Here is a 23,721-nt window from a genome sequence, read left to right as displayed (position 1 = left end):
ATAAAAACAGCTCAAATGATTATTTGTAAAACCTTTCTGGTGTGCAAACCCCCCCCCCCCCGCAATGAATCCCTGGGGAACTCTGCTCTGCACTACATTCTTAGCCATTTGTAATTGTCACTTTGAGACAGAAGTCACTAAGTTACCCAGGGTAGCATTGGACTTAGGATCTTTCTGCCTTAGCCTCCTGAATATCTGGTATTATAGGCGTACACTGCTATGCTTGGCTGTTTTCCTTGTCTCTATCCTCATTTCTTCCATTTCAGTAGTTACTTAAATTGTGGTATGATAAGTGATGACCTGAGTGCTGTGGCTATTGAAACAAAATCTAATTTCTTGCTATGAAACTTTCCTGCATGCTGTATTATTTTAAATTACCTGCAAGACCCCCATCCATAGTCTTTTTTATTATTATTTTAAAAGAAAAAAACTAAGGAAATAAAACAAAATAAATTCAGTCAAAATAAACCAGAATAAGTGAAATCAACAATAGTCTTCAAAATAGCTGCAGATAATCACCTTCGAACATAATGAAAAATCAAACAGGATAGACTAAAAATAATAAAAACAAAATGATGAATGTAATAAAGAACCTCAAAATGAGCCAGTAGTAAATACATAATGGCTTCCATAACATGTCTTGCTATCTTTAAAATAGCTGTTCATGCCATCAGAGTTAACATAAACAAAACAAAAGAGAATAAACCTCAACTCAAAAGAAAAAACAATGAAAATGATATGGTTCCAGGGGGGGATTTCCTCCCAGGGGATCTGGTTCTCTCCCTTCACAGTCAGTGAAGGGTGCTGACTCACAAAGAAAGAGGCTTGGGTTTGGGTCTCCACAAGCGGGCAGCAGTCTGTGCATGGCACTAGAATCCAGGCGGGGATGTCCTCCCAGGGGTATGGGCATGGCACGGTTCTCTCCCTTAGCAGTTCGCCAATGATCCATATAGTCTTTCATAAGCTCAAGCTAATGAAATTTTGCTGTGTCATGGCTGAAGCACTTGTAGTGTGGTGTAAACAGCAGCCGAAGAATTTCCAGCTGGATTGGCACTGCTTTGGCCAGAAGTGCCACACGTCATTTCCTGAAGTCCCTTGAGCCTGACTTGTCAGATAGGCCTGTCTTAGTGCAAAAGAAATACAAGGCTGTCCATGACATTTGTGAACACTGCTGCATGCCATACTGGTCATGGTGATTTTTTTTTTTTTTTTTGGTACCAGGGATTGAACTCATCCTTGTGCTGGCCAGGCAGGAGCTTACACTGCTGAGCTAAATTCCCCAGCCCTATGATGAATTTTTTGGTGGTTTCAAGAATTCTTTAGTATATTTATTGCTGTATTTTTTGTACATAGCAATGTATCTTGTATTAAATGCCTCCAGCCTTCATCACTTCCATGCCAGCATATGTTTTAAACTCATTAGTGTCATTTCTTTGGAAAGCAGCCAGTTCAGTTATGTACTATATTATTTTAATAACCTTTGTGAATGTATTTTGAAGTACTTTTCACATCCATATAGGCTTTTCCCCTTTGTTGTCTTTCCTCTTATTCCTAGTATGTAGCACAGTTCCTGGCATATGTAGAAAGTGCTCATTAAGTGAGCAATGAATGCATTTGTTTGGTTGTATAATTTCACAAGTAAACATTGTGTGGTAACCATCTAATCATTTTCTTAAATATATTAGGTTTCTCTCTGATTTAATGCCTTCTAATAGTTACCTATTTCTACAGTTATTTCCCTCCTTTCTCTCTCCATGAGAGCAGCAGCTACTGTTCTAACCAGATTTTGTAGGTGAATTCTACTTTTTAAATTTAAACTAGTATTGTGGAAAGAGATTATTAGAAATGTTGCCCCATGCAAATGCTGGTCAAGAACTCTACTGCTGAGCAATATCCCCAGTCTTTACCTTTCATTATCCTTTTGACTTTGGGGAAGAGTCAGAAGTTGCATGGTGCCAGATCCAGTTAATAAGGTAAATGAGGATACACCCTAATAATTTTATGAGCTTGCCTTTCAATTAGATGGCATTTGGTGGCAGCATTCACAATATTTTTGATCATACCATGTAAAGATATTAAGAGAATAGCTAGGACTGCATTAAAGAAGGGGCAAGAGTGATGGGATAAGTGCATGTAAAGCTAGAGGGAGGATTTTGAGGAACATTAATGGAAAGGTGTCTTTTATTGTAATAAATTGCATTTAAACATTTACTATATGCTTTGATTACATGTTTTGTATTGTATTACACAAATGAAAGTATTTTTTGGCTTCGATCAATTATATTTAAATCTCAAAGTATAAACTTGGCTAATTTCAATTACAAGAACTAAACGCGTAAGTAGTAGGAATTCTATTTTGTTTTAAAATGATTTCTTGCAAGGGAGTATTAAGTGTGTTAATAATTTTGTATCTTCATATTTTAGCACAGTCATGGTAGTTTCTGGCTCAATTTTTTCCCCCTTTTTCTCTTAGGTGGCCTTGGAGGGCTTGCTGGTCTGAGTAGTTTGGGGTTGAATACTACCAACTTCTCTGAACTACAGAGTCAAATGCAGCGACAGCTTTTGTCCAACCCTGAAATGATGGTCCAGATCATGGAAAATCCTTTCGTCCAGAGCATGCTCTCAAATCCTGACCTGATGAGGCAGTTAATTATGGCTAATCCACAGATGCAGCAATTGATACAGAGAAACCCAGAGATTAGTCATATGCTGAATAATCCAGATATAATGAGACAAGTATGTGAAAAATTCATTCATTTAACTAAAAAGTTGTTTACTGATTATAAACTTAAAGGTATAAGAAACAGGTCCAGTCCTGGACATGTGATTCATTCACTCATAATTAAGTGTTTCCTTCATATTATTTGCTAGTTTGCATTTTGAGCTGAAATTCACTAGAAACTATTTTAAATGAGGTTTTTTTTAAAAATTGTTTTTTGTTTTGGTCTTTTGAGACAGAATGTCACTGTTCAGTTCAGGCTGGCCTTGAGCTCACTTTGTAACCCAGGCTGTTCAAACTCAAAACAGTCCTCCAACCTCAGCCTCCCAAGGGCTGGGATTACAGGCTGGTTATTTTGGTCTTTTTTGAGACAGGGTTTTACTATGTATATAGTTCAGGCTGCCTGGAACTCATTTTGTAGCCCAGGCTGGCCTTGAACTCAGCAATTTTCCTGTCTCAGCCTCCCGAGTATTAGGATTATAGGTGTATGCCCTTAGGCCAGGCTAAAATGATTTTCTGGTTTAAATATTATAGAAATTTTGTTTTAAAGCTCTAGTAACTATATTTTCTTTTAAAATTCTAGTAACTTTCATTTGTGATTCCAGAATTGATGGCACTGCCTTCTATAAAATTGTTTCCTTGACTGAATATGAAGGAATGTTGCTTTTAGGAAATTGAGAAAGGCTGAAAAAGTAAAAATAGGAAACAAAAATAGATTGGTTGTTGTAAATTCCTTTCCTAATACAGTTATTATGTTGATTCAGGTTAACTGGGATCTCCTATTTCACTTTTTAAAGTAACCTTTTTTTTAAAGTTTAGTTTGATCTTGTCGTGATCACAAGTGACACTATTCTGGTTTTCTTGTTTTTTTTTTCCTTTGGTTTTTTTGAGACAAGGTCTCACTATGCAGGTCAGGCCTTAAACTCACTGTGTAGTCAATACTGGCCTCATGCTAGAAGGGATCCTCCTGCTTCATCCTCCCGAGTGCTGGGATTACAGGTGTGGCCATCATACCCAACCTGATACCATTCTGATTTGGTCTAGTGTGCTGGCTAAAGCAAGAGTCTCCTCATCCAAAATGTGGGCCACTCATAAACTTTAACAGTATTTAATGTAAAGTAATCACATGTATTTTAGTGCTTTTTGTTAAACTGGAAATCTTTTTCTTAGACATTGGAACTTGCCAGGAATCCAGCAATGATGCAGGAAATGATGCGAAACCAGGACAGAGCCTTGAGCAACCTAGAAAGTATCCCAGGGGGATATAATGCTTTACGCCGCATGTACACGGATATTCAGGAGCCGATGCTGAGTGCTGCACAAGAGCAGGTGATCACCGTCTTCAGGCTCAGCCTTTAGAAGTAGCACTGTCTAACAAGGGATGTGTGTAATGGAGAGGCACTTTCATTGGGAATGTGATTGTATTAGGAAACAGTTCCAACAGGGATGGGGATATATAGCTCAGCAGTACAAGTACCTGCCTGGCAAGTATGAGGTCATGCGTTTGATCCCTACTACAAAAAGAAAACGAAATAAAACAGTTCCATATTTGTCAATTAATACAAATTTTATTTATGTTTTTTTATGCCTTTTATTACAGTTTGGTGGTAATCCATTTGCTTCGTTAGTGAGCAATACGTCTTCTGGTGAAGGTAGTCAGCCTTCTCGTACAGAAAATAGAGATCCACTACCCAACCCGTGGGCTCCGCAAACTTCCCAGACTTCTTCGGCTTCCAGTGGTACCACCAACACTGTTAGTGGCACTGCTGGTAGTGCTACCAGTGGCACTAGTGGGCAGAGTACTACTGGGCCAAATTTGGTGCCTGGAGTAGGAGGTATGTGTGTAATAATTGATGATTTTTTTTCATTATTCTAACTTATATAATGAAAATATTAATATGTAGTTCTTCATGCTTTTGTGTGAGATACACACACACACACACACACACACACACACACCCCTTTTGTGAAATATCTTTTCCATGTTGTAAGTTTTGTGGAGTACTGTTTTGAGAGGAAGGATAAAATTGTATACTTTATAGAGTACATGTTTTGATGTGTATGTTGTAGTGTGATTAAGTCAAGCTGATTGGCATATAAGTCACTTTATATCCTTACTATTTTCTTGGGTGAGAATAGTCTCTTAGCAGTTTTTAAGTATTTAGTATTTTAGTATTATAGTCACCATGCTATACATAATCACATGCTATACTGCAAAATTTTTAAAGTAATAATGGGATTATCTTGGTTACCATTTGTAGAACATAATTGAGGAAATGACAGTGAGTGGAGAGAACTTGATTATGGGTTGTTTAGGTAATCTAGGACTTGTAAAATGCAGGTCGAGGTGTGGTAACCAAAAGATTAGAAAAATAAGACAACCATCCAATTGCAGAAAAAGACAAAGAGGCAGAGGGAAGAGAACTAACCTTCCTAGCTCCTTTCTAAGTATTTTGATTAAGATGTAATTTATGTAGATTTTGATACTATGTTTTGAACATTACAATGACTATATCCATGTTACTGCCATACTAAATAGGACATGAAACATTTTTGTCACCACAATAAGTTTTTATGCATCTTGCTTTTCAGTTCTCCTGGCATATAGGCAAACCATTATACATTCTTTTTGTCATTATAAATTAGTTTTCCCTGTTTTCTAGGAATTCATATTAGTAGAATTAATGCAGTATATAGTTATTTTTTTATGGGGGGAGAGGGTCTCATTTTCTGTTTTTGAAATCCATCCATGTTGTGCATCTGGTTCTGTATTGGTCTTGTGTGGGAATCATTATAATATATGTGACCCTTTTTTGCTAGCTTTACTCTACTTTGTAGAGGTGAACATCACAAAGAATTAGAACTGAAACTTGGAAAACAAACTTAAGATTCCAAAATGAAGTAAGCACAGTACATAATTAGACCTTACAGGAGACTAACTGGACTATTTTGTGACTGACAGTGTGGTGTCTGGAGACGTTAAAATTGGGGCATCTGAAACACACACTGCTCAGATGAAGAAGTACAAACCGCAAATAAATATGTGAAAAATGTTCAACAGCGCTGGTCATTCGAGAGATGCAAATTGAAACAATATTGAGATTCTACCTTACCCCAGAAAGAATGGCTAGTATTAAGAAATCAACCAATAACAAGTACTGGAGGGCTGTGGGGAAAAGGAACACTTCTCCACTGTTGGTGGGAATGCAAACTGATGCCATCAGTGTGGGGATTCCTCAAAAAATTAGGGTTGGAGGTTCCATCTGACCTAGCTATTCCCCTTTAAGTATCTTCCCAAAAGAATTAAAATCATCATATCACAGTGATATATGTGCACTCATGTTTATAGTAGCATAGTTTATAGTAGCTTCATTTTGGAAACAATCTAAATGCCCATCGACTGAGGAATGGCTAGGAAAGGTGTAGTATTTCTATACAGTGGAGTACTATTCAGTCATAAAGAATGATAAACGACATTTTTATAGGTAAATGGATGTGCCTTGAGAACATACTTAATAGTGAATTAAATATGTCATGAATGTATAAGCATTGTATTGTTTCATTAGTGTGACAAACTGAAAGAAAAAACATTGTGTTTTGTCCCAGAAAGAATGACTTCAGCCAAAGCAGTGACTCAGGCCACACCTGCCTTCACTTTAACCCACTGTGAGCCATTTTGAGTTGACTTTTGAATGTATTAAGAAATTTTTGATGTGCTATAAGATGTGGGTTTTTTGCATATGGATATCCAGTTGTTCTGGCATATTTATTGAAGGTTAAAAAAAAATTGGGGCATTTGCTGAGTTTCAATGAGGTTAGATTACCAATATAAATCTCCAGTGTAGGTATAGTCAAGGGCCACAGGTTTTATCCATATTCCTCTGGGAAAGATTGGTCTTGACTTCATCCTTGGGTGATTTTTGTTGGGAGTTCTTGTTGAAAATGTTTGCATTGTGCTTTCTTCAGTTTTGCTCTGTGCTCATAGTAGTACTGTAAAAAGAAAAAAAAAGACTAATATTTTGATTCCATTTAGATTTATGTCCATTTCTGAGACCATTTCTTTCTGAAGGCCTGGGCCTAGGTTTGGGTATGGCTTTATATTGAACAATCTGCTTGTTTCTCAGTGAGCATAGTTTATTTCCTCTGTGATTGTTTCTAGTATCTTTGGGCAGATCCTTGGAACCTGACATCCAATAATCCAGACAGGTTCCTGTAGGGACCTTAGGTCTAGTAGTAAATAAAAATGTTTTTGTTTTCTAAAGGTATCTTTAAATATGTAAAGGTTAATCATCTGGAGGAATTGTAATGGGAACGGTTATTGAACATTCCAGGGACAGTTGGGGTTTTTATAGGCTTAGAAGGAGGAGTATTTCAGAAGTAGGTCGTGAATTTCATTCAGCAGAAGCTTTAGTGCAGGAGGGAACACATAGTTAATTATCTGTGTTGTTGTTAATAGAGTACATTTTCCCTGGGTTTATTCTGGTTTGCTTTTCTAGATGACGCTCATTAAAAGTCAAGTTTCCAGGTATTTAACCTCAGACCTTGTGGAGTATTTTGTGACAGGGTTTTTAAGATGTTTGTGTAATGTGCCGAGAGATTATGATGATGTGCAAATGGCAAGAAGTTTACTTCTGTTTACTTTTCTCTGTACAAGACTTAATACTGTATTGTTTGTTTGTTTGTTTTGAGACAGGGTCCTAGTATATAACTCAGGTTAGCCCCAAACTTATGAACCTACTGCCTCAGTGTCCTTAAGTTATGGAATTAACTATGTGTGCCTCACTATGATGTCTTCTTTTTTTTGTCTTTTTTGTTTTTATCGGTACCAGGGATCGAACTCACGACTGCCTGCTTGCAAGGCAGGCGCTTATGCCGCTGAGCTAAATCCCCAGCCCCTATGATGTCTTCTTTTTCAACTGTTAATAGTTAAAAAAACAGATGCTAATTTTATCCACGAATTAGGTCCAAGATCATTAGTGACAATTTTAGTCCTCATGTTGGCTTTCTGCTGCTGTAACATAGATCTGTGATAAATCACCTTGAATAGAAACAGTTTATTTTGCCTTATGATGTCAGAGGTTTCAGTCCATGTTTGCTTGTCTTCATTGCTTTTGTGAAGGTAGTACATTGTGGTGGTAGAGGGCAGTGAAAGAAACCAATGAGCTCATAGAGGGCCAGCAAGTGAAAGAAAGAACAGAGTCTACTTTCCTCTTTAGGACCCTAGTATTAACTTCCTTCTACTAGTCCTGACTCCCAAAAGTTCCACCACCACCCAGTATTCCAGGTTGAGGGACCTCTTTGCCTATGCACATTAGCTTTGGAGTATACTCATCTGGGCCATAGCAGTCCTGACACTTGGTGTGTAAGAAAGATGAATTGGAAACATGGGCACATTTCCCTTAAGATAAGAGGGCTTGAGTGTCTGAGTCTTGGCAGAGAAGGAGGAAAGATATTATGGGTAAAGAACTTTAAAAAATTCACTGCTGAATGAAGAATTGGAATGGAGAGAGCAACTGATGATTACAGTGGTAGATACCCTTTTACAGAATACAGTGCGTACCTTGAAGTTTCGAGATGTAATGCATGTTTCATAAACATTAAAATAGTTTTTTTGTTTTGTTTTTTAGACAGGGTCTCATTTTGTAGTACAGGGCTGGCCTTGAACTCACTGTGCAGCTTGGACTGGCTTCAAACTTGCAGCAGTCCTCCTTATCAGCCTCCCAGGTGCTAGGATTATGTGTGTCACCACACTCAGCTCCATTAGTATCGTTTTTAAATCAAGAAAAAATATTCTGTATTCTGCTTATGGATTTTATTCTTACTATCCTTTAGGAAAAGATGCATTGTTCCCACTTTAAAATTACAGAGCAGAGATTTTAACTGATATCCTGACGAATAGGATGTTAGATTTTTTTTTACATAATATAGTTGTTAATAATAGCAGCTTTTGTCTAACGAACGAAAAAGTTTTACAACTTGTTAACTGAGGTTTTAATTTGATTGGTAGTGTTCCAACATTTTGTATTAATGTTCTTATCAAAGGAATTATTAATTATTAGTATTCTCATCAGAGGAGACACCAAAAATAAACTTATTCTGCCAAATTTTCAACGTACTTATACACTACTGAGATTCTTACTCAACTCTTTGAAGTTTGGACAATAATACATATATGTGCATAAATACATAAGATGAAATTCCTGATTTATCTCTTCCCAGAAGCACTTAGTCTTGAAAGTGAGGAAATCTTAGAGCAAGAGTGGCCAAGTGTTTTAAAGGTTGTGCCAGCAGGCAAAATTAGAACTATTACATTACAAGGAAACAAATTTCCATATTTTTTATGGTAATATAATACAATAGTAATCAAATATTTTACTCAAAAAAAAAAAAAAACCATACTAATGAGAATGGACTTTACTTTTTTGTACTGGGAATCGAACTTAGGACCTTATGCTTGCCAGGCAGTTGCTTTTGCTGCTGAGCTATATCCTCAGCCCAAGAATGGACTGTTAGGGATACGGTTTTGTTAATTGGGGGCTACTATAGTCTGTATTAATATTTTGCAAATGTTCATTTGGTACTACTGATGTGATTACACTTCTGTGTCCTTTGACGTATGAGCTGCTTCCTAAGGTATATGGTTTTAAGAGTGTGTATTCTTCAGTTTGGAAGGCATTTATAGACTTCTACTAGGTGCTTTTGCATTTGGCATGCTATTGCAGTGCAGATCAATGTTTAAGTCAAAAGTAGCATTTGCTGACTCATGCAGAAGGCAAGGAATACCATTCAGAATCATCTGCAGTGATTTTAAATCAGATATTGGTGATGTGCCCAATATCCTTAATTCTTGGATGGCGGGGGTGTGTATGTTCTCCTCAAAAGGCTATACATTTATTTGGCTGCTGCTGATCTACCTTGATTAATTAACAAGGCACACAGAAACTTAAGTTGGTTGCAGCCTTGTTTTTTTTTTTTAGTTTTGCAAAGAAATTTAGCTGCAGTGGGGTACTTCATTTTAATATTAGCTTTCTATAAGTAAATTACTTCCTATAAGTAAATTACTGTGATAAGTTCTTAGTCTTACAGTATCTATGCATGTCATATATTCTTAAAAGCCATTACATAATTAACACAATGTTCTTCTGTCTCATTTGGTAAAATAACGTAGTATGCCCTGAAATCATGACGCTTGTAGTCCATTTTCCTCTTTTCTTCTTCTGACATGTTTGGTATGTGCTGGTAATTAAAAGAACAGGACACTGAAGCAGTTTTACTTGACATGAGTTATATCCACGTTAGGATGGGTTTGAACTGAAATAATCTGGCTCCAGATGCTGGTTAGCCACTGTGCTCTGAGGTCTCTTAAATATTAAAGAAGCCTCTTGTTTCAGTGAACTGTCCCAGGACTCCTAGAAAATGCAGTTGGAGGCTTTGTATCTGTTCCATCTCTGGGTACAAAGGTTTCCTACAAAGGTTTCCTTCATTCTTCACTGTGACCATAATGAGTGCTAAATGTGATTCTCATTGAGAATGATCTTTTTCAGACCTGGAAGAAAATTTGACTCAGACTTTTTTATGATACTTTTCAGTGTGCACAAAGAAGTCTTGCTCTGTCATATCTTCCCATATCCCTTGCAGATACCTAAACCACAGAGATCCATATGTACTATATTTCTTGTTACCCTTACATACACACACACATTTAATGTACAGTGGGCATAATTTGCAGTTAAGGGGGCAATAGCAAAACTAGTTATGAACTGCTTTTTCTCCATAGCTTTACATATGTACTGTTTTTTGTTTTTGTCTTTTTGAGATAGGGTCTCATTATGCAGCCTTGCTCACTTTGTAGCTCACCAGGCTGGTTTTGAACTTGCAGTGATCCTCCTGCCTCAGCCTTCTGAGCGCTGGGATTATAGACATGTGCCATCATACCTGGCAGTTGCATACATAAACTTTTTTCCTTACTGTAGATCTTAGTGACCTCATCATGGTTTTTTTCCTTAAATCATAAGCCTTTACCTTTTTACTTAGAAGAGCATGTTGTGGCTCTGAATTGGTAGAAACACAGCTCTTATGCTTCTGTTATTGAGTAAATAACGCTTACCAGACACTAGCCCTGCTTGTGACAGGCTAGTAGCAGCATCTGCACTATGGCTGTGCTAAACAGGCACAGAGCAGGGAACCTGAGCATCATCATGCTGCTTTTAGGACATGTACAGTTGAAAATTCATGTATTTTCAGATTCTCTCAATATTTTGGGACCTCAATTGATTATGGGTAATTGAAGCCACTTGAAGTGAGTCTGATAGTAGATTATACTCACCCACAGTTGTAAAAAGTTAAGTGCAGTGTATGTTGTATTTTAAGCTTTAACTTTGGTTTATGTATTCCTTAGTGTGTCTTTTTTTCCAAAACAAACTTTCAGCTAGTATGTTCAACACGCCAGGGATGCAGAGCTTGTTGCAACAAATAACTGAAAATCCACAACTTATGCAGAACATGTTGTCTGCCCCCTACATGAGAAGCATGATGCAGTCCCTGAGCCAGAACCCTGACCTTGCTGCCCAGGTGAGTTTGGAATTGCATTAGAAAAAAACTGCACTGTGAATTGCCACGATGGGTTCTGGTCCATTCCTATTGTGTGTTATTATACTACAAATGTGGGTTTCTTTGTAATATTAATATGTCACATAGTATCATTTCTACCATTTATTGACTAGAATGTAGTACAGATTTATGTTGTATCTATATATGTTGAGTGACAAGATGAGTATAAAAGTTTGATTGCTGTGTCTCTTGAAGTTCTAGTCTTCTAGGATTCTAGAAATGTGAATCCTAAAATTTATTAAGAACAGTATCAGTACAGTTGAAATGCTCATATGTAATTGGATTTCTCAGATTGTAATAGTGATGCTAAACATCGCAACTATAAATCAGCCTGAAATTGTTCATTGAGAGCAAAGGAGGGGTTTTGGGAACAGTCTTGTCGTTCCTTTTAATACACCCCCCCCACTCTAGTTAGTATTCTGGTCTTTTATTAATTTTCTAATTTGTTTATGCAAAGACCATAAGTGTAATTAATGACTCTTAACACTGGCTGAGTCATTGAGGATTACTTGGGGAGCTTTGAAACAGTATTAATACTTAGGTTTCAAAGCCTGTCTTAGAGGATTTTGATATAATTGCATTAGATATTTATTTAGGTGCCTCAAGTTTCCTTAGTGATTATGTACCAATAGGCTTGAAAAATCAAGGAAATCTGAAATAAAATCAAGGGAATGTGAAATAAATCATTATTGTTTATATTTGCTGAGGTTTTTTTTTGGTCATTTTGAGACTGGGTCTTACTGTGCAGTTCAGGCTGGCCTTGAGCTTGCTTTGTAGCCCATGCTGGTTGTGTAGCCCTTGCAATGGTCTTCCTGCTGGGATATTTGTTGTTTACTAAAAAATAGCTTCTGGTCAGGTATGGTAGTACATGCCTCTAATCTCAGTTGCTTGCATCTGATGTGGAAGGATTGCAAGTTTGAGGCCACCCTGGGAACTTAGGGTGACAGTCTCAAAAAATAGGTAGATAGGGCTGGGAATATATGGTAGAGTCCTTGCGTAATATGAATGTGGCCTTTTATACTTAATCCCATTTTAAAATCCTTTCTTCATTATGTCAGATGAATAGACTTTTGCTGTCCAAACTTTTAAGACCACACTGATAAAAGTATATGGCAGATGTCTTTGAGATATAATCTTTATTAGTAATTTGTACCCTCAGAAATTTGTAAAATTGGGCTAAGTATGGTATGACAGTGGGAATGTGAGGCCAGAGGACATGCCCACATTCAAACCCAACTTTTGCAGCTTGTGTGACTTAGTGAGACCCTGTCTTCAAATTAAAAAGGGCTGGAGAGAAGCTTGGTCCAGTGGCCCTCGGTTGGGGGTTGGGGACTAGGAGGTGGGATGGGGTGTAAATACTGGGCAAGTTTTTAGGAAACTTTTTATGTTTAAAATTTTGCATATCATAGGTATAAAGTGCATTTATGAAAGACTATTTTACTAATATGAAAATTACCAGACCAAGTTACTATTAAACAATGTATTCAGAGATATTTTTGATAATGGATAAAGCTAAAATGTTTGTATTTGTTTAAAATAAATGTGGAAATATTTGTAGAATGTTCCTACATGAATGTTGTATGTCTTCAAATATATATTTGCCCAACTAGTAATAGTTGGATGTGATCTTGCTCATGCAATATGTCTTAAGCAAGTACATTTCCAGTCTTATACTGTATAAATGATAGTTCTGAGTTTATAAAGGGCCAAGCATTTCCCTATGTTTTTAAATATCCTAATGTACTATTGACAAAGAGTGCTCAGTATGGATTCTTTCATTATAGGCAGTTTGAAAACTTTTACTATATACTTTAATTACCAGAATATGAAAGTTTATAGTTTTCCTTTTCTACTTTTGATTTTTATACGTTCAAATACTGTCTGAAGTGTTAAGATTATTAATTGTGACATGAAGTCAGGTAAGTTAGGAGAAATATCCTAATCAAATGAAGTAAGTTTTTTTTTGAGAAAGAAAAGGTTTAAGATGACATGCTTTTTCTAGGTTAGTTTAAATAACATAGATCTTGAAAAAGAAAAATGATATTTCATTAGTATGTTTGTAAGAAGAAATACTGTGCTTTACTAAATAAAGCAGCAGGTTGTTTGCCTAAATAGTCATTACTTACTGTGAACTTACTGATCTCTTTGAAATAAATGCTATGTGTCAGTAAAACATTGTCTAACTTCTTGCTGTGATTATTGTGTTTAAAGTAATCAGTCAGCCTTGCAGCAACAGATGAGCTGGGGGGGGGTGGGGATTTATCTCTTCCAGCATTTACATATATTTGCTCTTAAATGTGGTTAACTACTAGAGGGCAAGGATCATTTCCACCTCAGACTTTGGACAGGTAAACAGGATACTAGTAAATCATTGTTAGTTGACTTTTTACTTTGGGGGAAATGCTATAAAAGTTTTTTCGAAGCTATGAGAATTTATTAGTTTCTGGTTTTGCTGATTGTATATTGTAATCTTATTTTCAGGTATTCCAACATCATGTTAACATTGGCCCTGACTTTCAAATTCTTAACACCTGTTTGAAGGTCAGGTGATATGTCACTTCTCATCTCTGGTGGTAGTGAGGTGAAATCCAGATGCTAATCTTGGTGTTCTCTAATGGATTTACATCTTTTAGGTCTTAAAAACATTTTAACTTTACCCAGAGGATAGTTGGTGCTACGTTTTGGCTGATTTTTCACCTAGCAGCTCCATTTCTCTGGCAAGTTAGTTGCTGTTTTGTGGTGTTATTTTTCTGGACCTAATACTAGCGGTCTTGCAGTAGGCAGGTGGTTAACAGTGGTTCCAGAGCGGGATTTTCTCTGTGCTTGCCACTTGGATGTCAAGGTTTCTAAGCAAGCCATGTACATAGTTTCAAGTTTTGATGTTTATTCTGTCAGTGTAGTAGAAAACTTTTTTTTTTTTCACAAGAGCCTGTTAAAACTCCTGTTTTTGTTTCAAAGGCAAAAATTTCATTTTGCTCAAGGAGAAGCCTAAAAAATGATCATTTTGACTTTTTAGGATATTGCATGTCATTATCATACTCGCCAATCTCACTGAGAGAGAAGATGCCTTACTTTTTTTCCCCTGGAGAGCTCTCTTGTGGACAGAATTTCCCCTTCTTTTTTATTTATGTTCTACCTTCCTTCCTTTTAAGTGCCAACTTGGGCACTTGGAGGAAGATAGAATATTAAACAAGGTACATTACTTGCTTGATATTTCTAGTTAAAATTGTTTGAACACTTGCCCCATAGATGATGCTGAATAATCCCCTATTTGCTGGAAATCCTCAGCTTCAAGAACAAATGAGACAACAGCTCCCAACTTTCCTCCAACAAGTGAGTAAGAAAAGATGCTAGTTACCTTCGGTAATGATTTGCTTGAAATAGTTTGATGATTAACATTTTCCTTGCTTTTTGGCTGATAGCAAAATAGAGAAACAGTGATACTACTCCCAGTTTGCAGGAAGTTGATACTGTCTGAGCCCCATTTCACTGCTGATCTTTTGCTTATATTTCTTAAACATAAATCCTGATGAAAGAACCATTTTTATTCTTGCTTTTGAGGATTTAGGATTTTGAATGCTTTGTTAATACCGTAAAACATTTCCTTTCACTTTACTAACTTTGAAGTACTTCCTTGTGTCATGTTACATTTTATGGTTTTGATTTTGAGTAACAGGAAAGAGCTACCCTATTCTATTTAACAGGTTTGGTTTCTTTCCAGTGATTTAATTTCTTCCAAATTAGTAGAATTCCTATTTTCTAAGGAGGTAGAGGTCATTTACTCACATTTGGAATTAGTAAGATTGATGTTATAGTGTTGTCATATAAGGAAAGTTTTACTATAAAAATGTACTTGAGATTGCCATGATATTTTATTTAAAAAGATAAAAGTCAGTCTTGGTGGTTGTGAATCTGGTAGTGTGGAGGCTTTATATAGTTATGTAAATGATAGAGCTAATAAACCATTAGATAGTGTCCTTGATCTTACTGTAAATGAGATAAGTCAACTTTTTGGTCAGTCATATGGTGTATAGTTGGAAGTTGTGAAGTAAAACTCAGGATACATGCATGAACTGCAAATGTGGATCTATTGTTTGGGGTGTACATTTTTAGTAAAATTGTTATTTCAGCAACAGATTATACTTGGTCAGGAGGAATATGTGGCTTTCACCATATTACCATGTTGTTTAAATTGTGCATTTGGAGATTGTCTCTGAGAAATCATACTTTCTTCTGTTGGAGAACAGGAAGAGTTGTGGCATCCAGATTATCTCCTGATTGCTTTCCATTTTGAAACTGGCTTTCATGATGGACTTGGGAGGAGGTCAAGTAATGATTCACCCAGGTTTGCTGTGAAAGAGGAAGACTTGTGTTTATTTTGGGAAAGAAATTGTGAATTACCAGTTTCTGGGAGTAAGATTTTAGATTTCTGCAGAAACTAGCAAAGAAAAGTTGTAAAAGTTTACCCTTTGTAACCATTGGTATTCTTTCTTCCTTAGATGCAGAATCCTGACACACTGTCAGCAATGTCAAACCCTAGAGCAATGCAGGCCTTGTTGCAGATTCAGCAGGGTTTACAGACTTTAGCAACAGAAGCCCCTGGCCTTATCCCAGGGTAAGTTTATTTGGGGAAGATTATGAAAATGCATAATGGGTACCTCCTCTGAAGATTAAGATTTAATGTCCTCCTGCTTTTTAATTTTTTTGGTTGCGATTAGAGTTTTCAAAGTCACAAATATTTATTGTAAGAAGAGTGCTACTGTGTTGAAATGTAATTAGATATACCATCTCATCAGGGCTGGCATCTAGGTTAGACTCTGTGCTTTTTCCTAGATTTACTCCGGGTCTGGGGACATTAGGCAGTACTGGAAGCTCTCCTGGAACCAATGGGTCTAATGCTACACCTAGTGAAAATTCAAGTTCCACAGCAGGCACCACTGAACCTGGACATCAGCAATTTATTCAGCAAATGCTGCAGGCTCTTGCTGGAGTAAACCCTCAGGTGACAATTCTTTTTTGTTAAAGTTTTGTATACTTTCACAGTAGGATGTTTCAAAAGAAAAAGAAAAAAAAAATGTCAGCCTTTTACTGTTTAGGCTAATGAAGAGCATGATCTTAAGGATATTGAATCGAAAAACAAGTGTTAAAAAAACAGAAACAAGTGTTATGGAAATGGTTAAACTTTGATGCTTTATTGGGTACTAAAGGAAACTTTGTTATGCATGTAGGAAAGAATGATTAAAAGTTATCTTTTATTTTTTTAGAAGCAGCCTTTTAGAAATGTATTCCTCCTGAAATCCCTGTCTGAAATAATTTGAAATAGATTTTGTTTTACATGGAAGTTTGTTGGAGGAATAGAAACTTGATTATTACTCCCAATACCTCCAGGATTTTTTTCCCTAAGGATTTTTTTTCCAAACTAAAATACAAATTACTCACCCTGCTAACCACCACATACTACCTCTTATGGTAACTTGTGTTTCATTTTTACATGTTAAAAGTGCAGACACCCTAGTAATGTTTTTGCGTCTATGACATTATTTGCTTTACTAAGAAAGTACCGTTAAAACAAAGATGGTTGCCAGTTCAAATCCAAGGTTGCCCCCAAAATACTTTATGGAAAAAAATGTTTTAAAGTCTTGTCTACTAAATGCTGAATTCTACCCCTCTCTCAATTAGTATATATTTGCAATGCACAGCAGTTAGTACGTTTTGTGGAGTTGGTACATGCATATGTTGTAGTTTGATCGTTGTTCTCTTGCTTTTCCTTCTCCCTTCCCTTTCTTCAGCCCCTTCACCTTGCTAAAATCTACCTTTCTCTCTTTGCTGCCACCTCTCCTTTATTTTAATTTTTCTGTTTTGGATTTTTCATATAAGAGAAACCATGCAATATCTAACTATCTGTATCTGACTGATTTCACTAAACATTATGGGCTCATGAGCCATCCATTTTTCTGCAAATGACATGAATTCATCTTATTTTATGGCAATGTGTACAAGGGGTAATCGGAAAATGTGGTGGATGTTTAAATTACAATTAAAAGACGTCGCCATTAATCACCTTAAAATACTACTCCTCACTTTGAATATCTCCCATCATTCTTGCCACTTTCTGAAGCAGTTTTAGAAGTTCTCTTTTGTGAGTGTCTTTAGGAGATGATTACCATTGCCAGCTGCCATTCACTGGGAAGACTGGCTTGTAAAGAGATATGATATGTCCTCATCCATCTTATTCATTGGATCTAGTACTGTGTGACTTGTTCTTTCCAAAGTCAAAGTGATTGTGAAAGGTAAATGTTTTGAGTCAATTCAGGACATTAAGGCAGTCATGACAGTGCAACTAAAGACACGTACACAAGAAAATTTGTAGAACTGCTTCCGAAAATGATAAGAACAATGGAATAAGAGTATTCAAAGCAAGGGAGAGTATTTTGAGGGACATTAAAAGACTTGGGTATTAGAATTGTTATGTAGAGCCAGGCATGGTGGTGTGTTCCTATAATCTCAGCACTTGGGAGGCTGAAGCAGGAGGATGATGATGAGTTTGAGGCCAGCCTGGGCTACAAAGTGAGTTCAAGGCCAGCCTTAACTGCATAGTTAAACCTTGTCTCATAAAAAAAAAAAAAAAAATTGTTATGTAAGTTGAACAGCCTCTAAGTCTGTTACTAAGTTAGTCAGGTTTGTTTGTTTTTTAATTTCTGAAAGATACGATATGGCTGAATTATAACGACTAGGAATATGGTTTGTGAGCTTAAAATTCTAATCAAATGGTTAGTACAGAAATTTAATCTACATACTAAGCTCATTGGAACTTCAGATTTTTATACATAGGGACATTGGTTTATAAAGTTATCCAGCAGGCCAGTAATTACACAAAATGAAGCATCTGAATAATTCTAAACTATGTGCATATAGGATTGAACCAAGGCCCACTGTGCATGCTAAACATCTACCCTACCGTTGACTTCTGCATGCCATGCCTTTTTTTCTTTCCTTTTCTTTCTTTTTTTTGTTAAAGACAGAATTATATGATGTTTAGGTATAAACTAGACCAAAATTACTTACTTATTTTTGCATACTAGGCATACTAGGGATTAAACATAGGACCTTGTATGTACTGATCAAGATCTCCACCCTTGACCTGTTTTCCTAGTCTAATACTAAAGGAATTTTAAATATGTGTGATATGTTTCAGAAGAGGAATTTGCTTCTAAAGTTCAGTGTATCAGCATGTTAAGAAACAGTTAAATTTTCTAAAAATTTAAGCAAGACAGGGACTGCTTTCCCTTAGAGTTTATCTCTCTCTCTTTTTTTAAACAGCTACAGAATCCTGAAGTCAGATTTCAACAACAACTGGAACAGCTCAGTGCAATGGGATTTTTGAACCGTGAAGCAAACTTGCAAGCACTAATAGCAACAGGAGGTGATATCAATGCTGCTATTGAAAGGTTACTGGGCTCTCAGCCATCATAGCAGCATTTCTGTATCTTGAAAAAATGTAATTTATTTTTGATAACGGCTCTTAAATCTTTAAAATACCTGCTTTATTTCATTTTGACTCTTGGAATTCTGTGCTGTTATAAACCCAATATGATGCATTTTAAGGTGGAGTGCAGTAAGATGTGTGGGTTTTTCTGTGTTTTTCTTTATGGGAACAGTGGGAATCAATGCTTTTCATTTAAGCTACTGCATGCATCAAACACTTCTGCATCCATTGTAATTTTTTTTGAAGCATCACCTTTTTATAGTTGGGTGAACAGATTTGTCCTTTGTCTGTCCAGTTTATTTGCTTTTTTAAACATTAGCCTATGGTAGTAATTTATGTAGAATAAAAACATTAAAAAGAAGTAAATCATTTGCGCTCTATAATTTGTGGTACAGTATTGCTTATTGTGACTCTGGCATGTATTTTTGCAACAAATGCTGTAAGATTTATACTCCTGACAACTTTTGCTGTATTTGTATACAGTAGAGAGTGCACATTTGGGGCTGCATTTTTAGAGACCTGCTGTGTGATAGGTTATGTGCACAGTGTACTCATAACCAATGAAGTAAGGCAAGGAAACACTTGTAAACTTTGTGTTTCCTAACCTGTGTAGAATCTTACAGTGTCTTTGATAACAGCACCCAGCAAAGAGTGCCAGATAACTACAGTAGAAAGCTAATTCTGGCTACCTGTTTAGGAACATATAATTGTACAAACAGCATAATGTAACATTGTCTCGGCATTCACAGAGGACTTTACCTTAATCCTGTTCAGGTGGAAGGAGCTCTGTAGTTTATAACCCAAAATACCTTTTCCTAGAACTTTCAGCTTCTCCCATACATAGTCAAGAGGCATTATAATTTGCAATTGAAATGTTGCTTTCACTGAAAATGTTAATGTTTCAGTTATTTTTAATCATCATAAAAAAATAGAACTATCTTTTTTGGTTTATCAGTTTTCTCTTGCACAGGCAGTACATAAATTTAAAATCATTTGTGAGCCACTTGTTTCTAAAGTGTTTGGATAGTTCTTTTAAAAAGTAGTTAAACATTGTGCTTTCCAGAGCCTCAGAGAGGGGGAAAGAGAGGGAGGGGGGGCAAGACGGAATTTATCCTGGATTGGGCCAGCCTACATGAAATAATACTGGCAGCCAAGATTCTGTTAGAATTTCTGTGCATTTTAGTGTAGTTATGAAATATCATTTGGGGTGAAAAACAAAGAGCCGTTTTAATAATGAGTACTTTGGGCTGTTCTACAGCCTTTTTCTTCCCTCCCCAAAGAAGTTCTGATTGCCTAACTCTCAAACTCTTGGGGCGATACATTCCTTTAGGACCAATTAAAATGTAACTTTGGGGTCAGTAATATATTTGGCTGACTCTGTTTCAGTATTCTCTTAGGTCATTATATTCTCTCATGTACAGTTACAGGAATTATAATGTTAAAGTAACCTAAATGAATTCAGACCAATAAAATCAAGGAAAATACCAGTGGAATTCCATTAATTCTATCAGTTGCTTGCTATTAATAAAGATCAAGAGGCTAGATTGCCCACCAGTCCCTGTGCTATTGTGACACTTTCCCCAGGAGGTGATGTATTCCAGAGGTGGTGGAGGCAGTCTGGCTAGATGCTGTTAAGGATGGTGTTCTGTGGTTTTGCCCTTTCTGCCTTATGCCTCGGGCTGGTTTAATGACTTTTGTATTGATGAATGGCAGTATACAGTGTGGGACAGTGTCATAACGAATTTGATGATTTATTAATCACAAAGTAACAATAAATGTCTAGCTTTTACACTTGATTTGTCTTGTCTCTTTTGTAGAAAGAATTCAATTTATATACTTTTAACGTATCTTCTATTTAGAGTTGATTTATCCCAGATTTTATCACAACATAGATTGTTCTTTAGTGATTTTTTTTTTTTTAAGCTTCCCCAATTAAAATGCAACATACTCCGTTGTGGTACTTTAAAAAGGTAGCCCAGAGAGATGATGTGACCTGGGCTCTGCTTTTTCTGTTTTCTCCTAATTGTGTGGCTCTTTAAGGAAGGCATAATGATTTCTTCATTTTAAATGTTGTGAGGCCTCCACAGTAGACTGGACTGGGCAGTCTCTACCTATGAACTACTGAAGCAGCATTTTAGAAAAAAACCCTTTTTTTGTTGTTGTTTCTAATGTTTATCTTACATCAGAAAATTTGTTAAGAGTGTGCAGAATTCAGTTGATCCCCTATTTACAGTTTCTTGGCTTTCTGGTGGCATGAAAGCTGTGCACATTCAGTAGAAATATTAGTTCACGTTTTGAATTTGATATTTTTCCTAAATTAGAACTATGTGGTACAATATTCTTGAGATGCTAGGGAAACAGGTAGCTCATCAAGGATGAGGGTGAAAAGACTGATTCTCTTAAATATACTGTGATACTAAGCTGTGGTATTTAGTAGGTTAAGTATATTGAATGCATTTTTGTCGATGCTTTCAGTTTACATTAGACATATCCAGAAGTGATCCACAGTAAGGTGGACATCTATACTTGAAATTCTAAAAAGACACTTATAATGCTATAGGCTTAAATTGTTTTCATATCAAATTCCAATTTTGTGTTTTGAGACAGGATGTCATTGTAGCCCAGGCTAGCCTTGAACCTCCTGCCTCAGCCTCCCAAGTGCTGGGATTACAGGTGCGTGCTGTTGTACCCAGTTTTGTTTCTGGTAGCATAAACAATAGAAAATACTGAGCAATTAGAAAATGGCAGCTGGTCTTTGTATATTCAGAATCTCAGGTATCAAGCTTAATTTAAATATGTGATGAAAGAAGTCTGATTGGAAGAGACATTACTGTGCTAATTTGAGAGGCAGGTCATAATAGTACAACAGAATAAATAAGGATTTATATATTAGTAACACGTAAAGCTAGGCTTTTTGTGTGCATATACACTTACATGAACTTATTTAACAAGTTGATTTGGTTAAGGCAGAGAAATACTATATATTGTACTTTCCCACAGAGGTTAATATGATAAAAGTTAAGGATCCTGTACTGAAAAATCCTCTTTACAGTTGTTTAATCTGGCATTTTCTAATTTCACTGACCACTGCTTCTGACTGGTTTTCCAAGGCAGTGTCATATCTAGTGAACAAACTGGGAAGAGTTGTATTTAGCAAATCTCTCTTCAGCTGTTGCATGTAGTTATTTTCTTGCCTTATAGAAAGGCTGCCATTCTCTGGGTTCAGTTTTAAAGTCTTTCCAAATTTTGCTAACCCATGATTGATTTATTATGAATGATAGCCTTTACCAGCAGTTGCTGTATTTCTTCTCATTTACCTTACGACACTTTATTTTCTTTCATTTTTCTGCCTTGAAAATGTCTTATAGCTATTTAAGTAACATCAAGTTCTCAGTTTCTCTATATTTTTTTTTTAAGATTTTTTTTTTTTTGTACCAGGGATTGAACTCACAACCATGTACTTGCAAGGCAGGTACTTACACCACTGAGCTAAATCCCCAGCCTAGTTTCTCTATATGTTTTCATAGGCATCTATTTCCTCAGAAAGTAACATTTATTACTTGTTGAACATGAAGTTCTTTTCTAGTTACTCGAAGTATAATAAAGGGTCTGTCAAAGTGAGGCTTGCATAATAGAATATAGACAGACACACAGTAAACATTGCCTACCAGGTAGTTTTTAAGTATTTTGGTGAAAAATCAGCAGCATAAAGAGGCTAGGTCAGGAAAAAAGTGTTCTTATGGAAGGTAGCCAGAGAGGGCCCAGTGAAGAGGTGACACTTGCGCAGAGATTAGAAGCATATTTGGGGGATGATGTGTGAACGGTTTGCCAAAGAAGTGGCTAACTAATGAGAAAGCCCTAAAATGTGAGCGTCATAAGTGTGTTTAGAATACAGGGAGTCCGTTGTAAGTGGGCAAGGTGAGCTGTAAAGAGAAAGTAGTGTAGAGAACAAAACTGGAGAGATGTGGGGATGGCTCTGGAGTTTGACAGGAAGGACTTTGTAATACATAAATTTTTGTGTCCCCTTCCTGAAGTAATTTTCACTGTAGAACTAGGGGAGAAATGTACTTCTCTGACAAATTCTAGGGAGAACTGCTGGACTAGGGAAGCTGGGTGGAAGTGCCTTTTAGGAGGCATAGTAATCTAGATAGAGATTGTAGTTGCTTAGGCTGTATTGATAGTGGAGGAGTTAAAAAGTGGTCAAATTTGCAGTATGTTTTAAAGATAGAGCCAGTAGGATTTACAGATAGTACAAATATGAAAGTAAATGCAAGAGTGCATGACACAGATAAGCAAAGTAGAGAACTAATCCGGTTTGGTTTTAACATTGTAAGTTGTATGTACCCGACTGAACGTGGAATTGAAGATACTGAGAAATCAGTGGAGGAAATGCAAGACAGATTAGCCACGAGGCGGGTATGAGGCGAGAGCCCAGAGAGGGCCTGCAAGTGAAGAAATGCAGTTATAAGGAGATGGGCGGAGGCATAGTGCTGCTGCGTCAGGGCCTCGCTGTGGATCAAATGTTAACCTTGGTATTTAGCACAGGGAAGGCCCCTTGTGACATGACTACAGGTTCAGCGTGGTGCAGTAAATCCTGGTTACAGTGGATCGAGACAACGCAGAGCACAGAAAAATAGCAGTGGCCGTAAGGAGTTGTCCTTTGTTTTTGTGTTTCAGTTGGGAAACAGTATTTTAAACAGGATGGAGGAGGCTTGATGGAGTAATAGTTTCCTGCCAAAAAGCATAAAGAAAAAGCAGTTACTGCACTACAAGCTTTTGATTCCTAAAATAGTTTAAAAGAACAGCAAAAACTGGTACCTTTGCTAACATGAGGCCATCCAGTGGGCTGCAAAGAGCGGCATCTGTCCAGTCGAGCTGAATAACTCATAGTGGTCAACCCTTGAAG

At 36.7% G+C, this 23,721-nt stretch overlaps 1 protein-coding gene across 2 annotated transcripts in view; it reads left to right on the top strand.

Moving 5' to 3' along the window:
* The window catches only part of Ubqln1 (ubiquilin 1), a 54,532-nt gene extending 33,921 nt beyond the window's left edge, over positions 1-20,611 (top strand). Inside the window, exons 4-11 of one of the 2 annotated variants that reach the window (XM_003475077.5) lie at positions 2,474-2,736; positions 3,890-4,048; positions 4,320-4,554; positions 11,148-11,290; positions 14,579-14,662; positions 15,829-15,944; positions 16,163-16,331; positions 18,650-20,611. In XM_003475077.5, the coding sequence (XP_003475125.1) occupies positions 2,474-2,736; positions 3,890-4,048; positions 4,320-4,554; positions 11,148-11,290; positions 14,579-14,662; positions 15,829-15,944; positions 16,163-16,331; positions 18,650-18,802 (1,322 nt within the window). In that variant the 3' untranslated portion in view covers positions 18,803-20,611. The remainder of the gene's footprint in view (positions 1-2,473; positions 2,737-3,889; positions 4,049-4,319; positions 4,555-11,147; positions 11,291-14,578; positions 14,663-15,828; positions 15,945-16,162; positions 16,332-18,649) is intronic. The other variant, XM_003475078.5, reaches the window with a different exon arrangement.
* Positions 20,612-23,721: the final 3,110 nt, after the last annotated feature.

Source organism: Cavia porcellus, unplaced genomic scaffold (assembly GCF_034190915.1).
Source record: "Cavia porcellus strain 051 isolate PalLab524CR breed Dunkin Hartley unplaced genomic scaffold, mCavPor4.1 scaffold_2, whole genome shotgun sequence".
NCBI classification, from domain to species: Eukaryota; Metazoa; Chordata; class Mammalia; order Rodentia; family Caviidae; genus Cavia; species Cavia porcellus.
The sequence above is the reverse complement of the archived record's forward strand: the minus strand, read 5'-3'. Positions and strand labels throughout refer to the sequence as shown.